The sequence below is a fragment of the Alexandromys fortis genome, unplaced genomic scaffold (genome assembly GCF_014885135.2).
Source record: "Alexandromys fortis isolate MF-2015 unplaced genomic scaffold, M_Fortis_MF-2015_v1.1 scaffold_262, whole genome shotgun sequence".
Lineage (NCBI taxonomy): Eukaryota > Metazoa > Chordata > Mammalia > Rodentia > Cricetidae > Alexandromys > Alexandromys fortis.
The window spans coordinates 1090796-1098630 of NW_026068147.1; the positions used below are offsets into that span (position 1 = coordinate 1090796).

Here is a 7835-nt window from a genome sequence, read left to right on the forward strand (position 1 = left end):
GTTCAAAACAGTTGGTAGAGACAGGATGAATGGAGTTGAAAGTGTCTCTAGAGAATAGGTGGGATCTGGGGGTGGGGGATGACTCAGAGGTGGGGCTAGTAAGTCACGAGAAAGGGAATAGGATAGGCCAACCAGAGACCGGACTGTTTTAATGAATGGATGAAGACAATGCCTATATAAATTCATAAATTTCTGGTTCTGGTGGTTTACACCCATACCCGGCTTTTTAGAAGGTGAGTCAGAGGGTTACCGTGAGTTCAAGACCAGACTGGGTTAAACTACAAGATGCTGTCTCAAAAAGCAGAAACAAAACAAAGCCTGCCACTCCTCCCACACCCCACCCTGCTCATTTCCCATCCCACCCCCAAAAAGAAACAACCAATTTGGGGAAGAGTGGCTGGAGGTGACCTTGGGAAAGTTACCTTTACCTTCCTCTATAACAGAATCCCTATAGCTCCCCTGACCACCCCTGCATCTCCCCCTCCCAATGGTACAGCAGTGGACAGAGGGACAGACACACGCCACCCCAAACACTTGTTCTCTCCTCAGTTTAATGGTGGTTAGTGGGATTGCCAAACCCCCCTCCCTATCCCTTCCCCGCCCCGTACAAAAATGTATTTTGTTTCGTTTTTTAAACAAGAAAAAGGGGCAAAAGCCAGGAATGGGGGAGAGGGGTGCAATCTGATATTTTTTCATACAGATTTTTGATTTTTTAATATATTATATATAAAACCATAGAGACCACACATCCCTTCCAAGCTCCCTCCCCCTCCCCGGGGGCCTGGAGGAGAGACGGGGAAGGCCCCCCCAGGAGTGGGTGGACAGACAAATATGGAATGGGAAAGACGTGGGGGAGGAATGGAGGGAAGGGGAGCCGCCCAGGAACCCAGAAAGGGGGACTGGATAAGGGTTGGGGTTGTTTCCCTCACTGCCCCCATCAGAGTTTTCACACAAAGACACAGAATTCCCCTTTCCACGCCCTCCCCGCCCCTCCCCCCACCGTGCAAACATGGCTTTGCAAAGAGGTGCCCAGAGCTCTGTGGAACTCTTACAATGGCTGGCATGGGGTCTGGGACCCCAAAGAAATCTGTGTTCCCCTTCCCTGCCCACCCCACCCTTCCCAGAATCTGACCCCCTCCCCACAAGACCTGGTTCTGCTGTCTAGGGGTTCTGGCCTTTCCCCAACCCAAATCCCTATTACCCCTCCCCGGACTTGGGGTCTAGAGAGGACCTTCGGTCCCTCTGTCCTCTAGGGGACCCTACGCCTCTGGACCCTACCTAGCCTTTGGCCCTGGGAGAGGTTCAGGCATCCAACACCCCCCAAATCCCTGCCCAAGCGCCTGAGGTGTTAGCTGCGGGGGGAGGAGCCCACCATCCCGGACTCTGGTCAATGTCTTTGCTGGTTCCTTGCAGCTGGCAGTGGGGGAGTGGGGTCAGATGAAAAATTCTTCTTTCCGCTTGTGTCCATCGCTGCCGTTGAGGAAGGCTTCTCTAGCTTCTCCCTGCTCGTCCAAGCCACTGGCCTCGTGGGTCAGATAGGAGCCTGAGGTCGGGAAGATGCCCCCAGGGCAAAGGGGAATGTGTACGTGGACCCAGGAAGTGGATATAGGGAAAGGAGACACAACATATGAATGGAGGGGGAGAATGGGAAGCAGGGTCCAGTTCCGTGAAGCACAAGACAGAGGAAGAGAAAGGTAAAAGCAGAATTAGGAAGATTCCAAAAGTTCACAGAAAAAAAAAAAACCCACCCTCATCTCCCAATTGCCCCGCCCCCGCTTTTGAGACAGGGTGTTCAGTTTTCCAGGTAAGCTTCAAACTCGGTAGTACAAGTGACCTTGAACTTTGGATCCTGCCACCGCCTCCCAAATACTGGGGTTAAAAGCCTGCACACCACGCTCCGTTTTGTGCAGTGCTGGAGGATGGAGTTCACGGTTTTGCGCACGCTAGACATTCTACCGACTGAGCCCTATTCCCAGGACCCTCATCTCCTCCCCTACCCGTTTCTTTTCTGATAGTATTCCCTTACGACTATGCCGCCAGTAAATCCAGCTACTTGAAAAATAAATTACCCCAAATCCCTCCTCTTAATTCTGCTAAACTTCAACCCTTTCAGAGCCCAGGACTCAAAGTCCCAACCCTACACAAAATTGGTCTAAAACGTGGCGCGATTTCGAATCGGATCTAGTGCCTAGGCTCTGCCCCCTTGCAACCCAAGATCAAACCGACCGCACCCTTCGCTGACTTCAGGCGCCACCCGACTTACCCTTCTGTCGGACGGAGCACCAGACCATGCCCACTAGCACACATATGATCAGAAACACTAGTAGCGCCAGGATGCCGCCCACAATGGCGTAGGGAACCGATGTCTGAGCCTCTACCACTGCACCGGGGTCTGTCAGAGGGACAAGGTGTTCAGAGGCGGTCTAATCCAGCCTGCTGCTGCCAGGCAATAAGCTATTCTGCACACAGCTTCGCCCCTCAAAAATACCTGCCATCTTTTAGCCCCTTTTCTTCAGCTCCAACTCTTCCCGGAATCCTTGGATTTTAATCCGGTGGGTCTTCCATTCCTAGTATCTGCCTACCTCCTCACCTTTTCATCCCTAAACTAGAAGTAACACATCCCATTCTAACTCTGGGTTTTTACAAAACATTTTCTTAATTTTATGCATCTGTGCGTGCGTGGATTTATGTGCACCAGTGCATGAAGGAATTGAAGGAGGCCAGAAGAAAGAGGACACTGGATCTGGAACGTGAGTTTCGGAGAATTGTTAACTGCCATGTGGGTGCTGAGAATCCAGGCTTGGTCCTCTGCAGAAGCACACGTAACTGCAGAGCTGGTCGCTGTGTTTATCCAGACAGGGTCTCACTATGTAGCTCCAACTAGCTTTTGTGTGTGTGTGTGTCTCCTGTTTTATATTACTGGTCTAAAAGGCAATGAAGATGGGGACTGGAGCACTGGTTTCATGGTTGAGAGCACTGGCTGCTCTTCCAGAGGACCGGGGTTCAATTCCCAGCACCCACAGAACAGTTCACAAACGTCTGTAACTCCAGTTAAAGGGGATCCAACACCCTCACACCAATACACATAAAATAAAGTTAAATTAAATTTAAAAAAAATCGGTGAAGATGACCTGGAACTTCTTATCCAGCAGGGATTACTGGAACGGCGTCAGATTTAGGTAGTGCTGTGAATTGTATCCAAGTTTTAGCATGCATGCAAAGCAAGCACTCTATTACCTGGGCTACACCTCCAGCCAATACCGCACACAATGCCTTTTTTGGTAGATTGGTTATTATTTATTTAGCTCAGGCTGGCCTCAAATGAGTGATCACCTTGCCTCGACCTCCAAAGCACTGGGATAACAGTAGCATCCCGCCGTGGTCAGCTAGCACGCTCCTTTTCTTTTGACTCAAATGTTCCCCATTCCTGTGGGGGGGGGGGAGTCTAAACTCAAGACACCGGTCAGTTGGCTACTTAACCACGCAATCGACCTCTCAGCACAGGCTTCGCCCTCTGGTCCGGTAGCCCGCCCCGCCCCCAAGTTTGACACGCTCCGCCCTCACCATAGACCACAAGCACGTAGAGCGCCCTCGCGTGGCCGTGCTTGTTTGCCGCCTCGCAAGTGTAGGTGCCATTATCTGCAGATACCAGGCCGGGCAGGGTGAGCGTCTCACCCACCGCCTCTGCTCTCTCCGGCAAAGACTCGTTCCCGCGGTTCCAGCGGATTTGGTTTGGCCTGGCCGTGGGTAAAAACAGAGTTAGGAACCCAAGAATTTGACTTCTCAGGAATCTAGATATGCAGCTCGAATTCAGTATTAAGCGGCCGTCACTGCTCGTGTGTGTGTGTGTGTGCGCGTTTGTCCCAATGGTAGATCCCTTGCCAGCTATGTATAAGATGTCAGGTTCGATCCCCAGCAATGAAAAGGGGCAAGGAAGCTCCGACAACTCTGCCTGCGAGATGCTTCAAAGGGTAGACACTAGTCAACAAGCCCGATTATGAAATAGATTCCTGGTACCCACACAGTGGAAGGACAGAAGGAATTCTCACGAGTTGCCCTCTGACCTCCCTACGTGTGTAGTGGTACGCCTACCGCCCCTAACAAAAATATAATATTAAAAAAGTATGTTTGCAGTGTACTTCAGCTGTGTGGTGTCCTCAGAAGCCAGAAGGAGGCATCAGACTCCCAGGGACTGGAGTTACCAAGGGACTGGAGTCACTATATGGGAGCCGAGAATTGAACCAGGGTCTTCTGGATGAACACCTAAGCCATTCCTCGGGCCCCATAGTTGTTTTGTTTTTCAAGACAGGGTTTCTCTATGTAGCTCTGACTGTCCTGGAACTCGCTGTGTAGACCAGGTCTCGAATTCACAGAGATCCGCCTACCTCTGCCTCTCTAGTGCTGGGATTAAAGGCGCACGCCACCACCGCCTGGCCATAACTTTTTTTTTTCTTTGTTAATAAAAGGGGCCATTTCACGGCCCTTTTCTTATGGAAAACCAACAGACTTGAGACCAGCTTCTACACGTATCCAGAGCTGTAAGAATTAACCCCTTCCAAGCCCTTTTCTTTTTTTTAATTTTTTTCTACAGTTTAACTTATCTCTGTCCCTAGTCTTTCTTTTTTTTAAAAAAAAATATTTATTTATTATGTATAATATTCGGTCTGTATGCCTAAAGGCCAGAAGAGGGCGCCAGACCTCTTTACAGATGGTTGTGAGCCAACATGCGATTGCTGGGAATTGAACTCAAGACCTCTAGAAGAGCAGGCAATGCTCTTAACCACTGAGCCATCTCTCCAGCACCCTTCCAAGCCCTTTTCATCAGGAGTCCGGCTTCAGTATCCTTTTCCATAGGGCCCAGGAGTGCAAGCCCCAAGTTCCCTCACCCCTTAGGAGCCAGAAGTTAGATCTCACCTGGGGTTCCCTGTAACAGCACAGGTCAGCACCAGTGTGTCTCCCTCCCTCACTACAGCTTGAGAAGCATGGATCCGTGCCGTGGGAGAGTCTGCAGCGCAAGAGGGAAAATGAGAGATCATTCCGAGGGTTGGGGAGCTCTAAGGGCGGGCGATCAGCGTGCAGACCCCGGAGCCACTTACACTGCACATCCAGCACGTACTGCGTCTGCTTGCTGTGTCCCGAGGGCAGCGCCTGATTCTGCGCTTCACAAATGACGATATCACCGTCATCCTTGCGGTCCACACGGAACCGCACAGTGCTTGCCACGCTCCACACCTTGCCATTCTCCTGGCCACTGCTCACTCCTGTCGGATCCAGCCCAGAAACGTTAGGCTAGGGGTCCTGCCCTGTCTCCTGATCCCAATGTAGGCTGCTGGTCAAGCCACGTTCCTAACTATAAGCCGCGCCTTATTCACCTAGCCACATCCCCTGTCTTTCTCACGCCTTGAATCCGTGAGTTTTGTTTGCATTGTTTGCTTTGAGACAGGGTCTCAAGTGGTGCCGGCTGGTCTTGAACTCGCTTTGTAGCCGATGACCTTGCACTCCTGACTCTCTTTTCTCCACCTCCCAAAGGTTGTGTGGACAGGCGTGTGCCAGCAGTGGAACCAGGAATGGGAAGTGTCAGTCAGGACCCACGCTCTTGCACTCTTCTCCAGGCCCCTCTTACCACTAACCCCGCCTCTTTCCCAAGTCCCGAGCCCCCCCCCCCCATCGGCTCTGCCACTTGGCTTAGCCCTGGGTACCTTTCAGTTCTTTGCGATCACGATACCAGCGCAGGACCGCTGCAGGGCGCGACCGCGGAACCAGGCAGCTGAGTTCCACCTCGCCGCCCTCTACCGCTTGCTCTCGGACCTCCACCACCGGATTCTCCGGAGCCACTGCGCAGAGAAGGGGCGCAGATGGGGGGGAGGGGTCAAGGGAGGCACCGAGGTAGGCACAAGCCATTCTGGCTGCTGGATCCTAGGGACCAATGGGAGCCAGGGTCCCACAGGTGGCAGGATTCATACGCAGAGACCAGAGGCCTTGTGGAGCCAGAAGTCCAAGAGGTTAAAAACATCCAGGGCGCATAGGTCTCAGGACTAGTGAGAAGCAGGGAATGAATGAGAGTGGGACTTTGAGCGGGGGGGAGGGGGGGAGGCCAGTACCTAGGACAGTGAGCGTGGCAATCTGGTGGTGGGTGTCCTCCGTGTAGAGCTGGCAAAAGTAGCCCCCCTCATCCTCCAGGCGGGCGTCGGAGAGCCGGATGCGCACTCGACGCGGGGAAAATTCCTCCAGCTGGAATCGCTCATCCTTCAGAGCTACAGTGAAGAGGGATTCAACTTGGGGGCTTCTCTGGTCTCCAGACAGGCACCCTCCAGGACAGCTGCCGCCCCTTGCCTTTCTCCAGACAAAGCTCTGCGTCTGACCCTATTCAACTGTTTGTTCCCTTGGGAACCCATTCCAGCACCCTGCCTCCCTCGCCTCCCCCCAACATGGAAGTCCAGGCTTCCAGCCCTGTCCCCGTCAGATGTTTAGATGAGTCCTTTTTGAGGTCACAGAAGTCCAGAGTTCCTGCACTCACCTCGGGTGCCATTGAAAAAGAGCGTCTGCCGGGCTGGGTTCTGGATGACAACTATGGACCCATCGTACTGATGCAGACGGCAGGTGATCTCAGCCACCCCACCCTCAGCCACCGTCACATTCTCTGTCTGCACTTCCTGTCCAGCCCCTGAACCAAGAAAAACAGATGGGAGAGTCTTTGAGATGGCATTCAGTTGTGTGTGTGTGTGTGTGTGTGTGTGTTCGCACATGAGGCTCTGTGTTTACATAAGTGGGGGAACATAGACATGTTCAAATGCATGGGTTGAAGTCCTCTTCCCCTAAGGTTCTCCACCTTATTCATTGAAGCAGGGTCTCTCAGTGGAACCCAGAGATCACAGATCCGGGTTGGTATTGCTGAGCAAGCTTCCAGGACCAGAGTCGACTTAATGTGGGTGCTGGGGATCCGAACTCTGGTCCTCGCACTTGCTTGAACATCTCTCTAGTTCCTGATTTATTTGTTGTTGAGAATAGTCTCACCCTGTAGCCCAGATTAGCTTCAAACTGACAGCAATTCTCCTGCCTCAGCTTTGTGAGTGCTAAGATTATAGGTGTGAGCCACCGAACCTGGCCTTTAGTCCTCTCTTTCTCCAATCTGAAGAGGCAAAATGGTTTCTAGAGAGCCAAGGTAAGACTCTGTGGCAGCACAAGGGCACTAGCTGCTAGGGGAAGGGCAGAGAGAACTGCCCAGGAAGATGGACTGTAATTGGAGGCTCTGACAGAAGAAATCCCCTTTGGATCTTGGAGCTGGAGTTCACTGGGTATGGGAGGCGACCATCTTCCACAGGGCACCCACTGACTGATGCTCGGATGGGTTGTCTCCCCACATCTGGAGCATGTATAGATAGAGCAAGCTGGTCTCGAGTCTACAGGATCCTCCGGATCTCCTGCCTGCGCCTCTCCAGGGCTGGGGTTCTGGGCTTACATCATCACACACAAATTCCTTTTCTGTTTCCTTCCCGTTTCTTCTCTCCCTGTGTCCCAAGCCTGTCTGATTTACATACCTAGATCCTCTGCAAGCTGATTCAGCTAGCCGGCCCATTCAGGAGGCTCACCTCCCTGAATCTGGGCTGATTTATGATCCTAGTGACCAACAGAATCTGCTAGCCAAGGCCCTGAAAATTCCAGTACCTGGGAGGCAGGGGCCTAAAGGGTCTGGAGTTACAGGGCCAGCCTAGGCAATATAATAAGATCAAAGCCAAGATATATCAAAGGCAAGACCCTGTCTGAGAAACAAAAGATACAGCTCTCTCCCCCCCCCTCTCTCTTTCTCTCTCTCTCCTCCCCCCCCCTCTCTCTCT

At 52.3% G+C, this 7835-nt stretch overlaps 1 protein-coding gene across 1 annotated transcript in view; it reads right to left on the reverse strand.

Moving 5' to 3' along the window:
- Positions 1–534: 534 nt before the first annotated feature.
- The window catches only part of Cadm4 (cell adhesion molecule 4), a 21421-nt gene continuing 14120 nt past the window's right edge, over positions 535–7835 (reverse strand). Inside the window, exons 2-9 of the mRNA XM_050127099.1 lie at positions 6518–6664; positions 6102–6254; positions 5700–5834; positions 5097–5261; positions 4915–5005; positions 3565–3737; positions 2264–2392; positions 535–1543 (exon numbers count right to left, since the gene is read on the reverse strand). Of these exons, the coding sequence (XP_049983056.1) occupies positions 1434–1543; positions 2264–2392; positions 3565–3737; positions 4915–5005; positions 5097–5261; positions 5700–5834; positions 6102–6254; positions 6518–6664 (1103 nt within the window). The 3' untranslated portion in view covers positions 535–1433. The remainder of the gene's footprint in view (positions 1544–2263; positions 2393–3564; positions 3738–4914; positions 5006–5096; positions 5262–5699; positions 5835–6101; positions 6255–6517; positions 6665–7835) is intronic.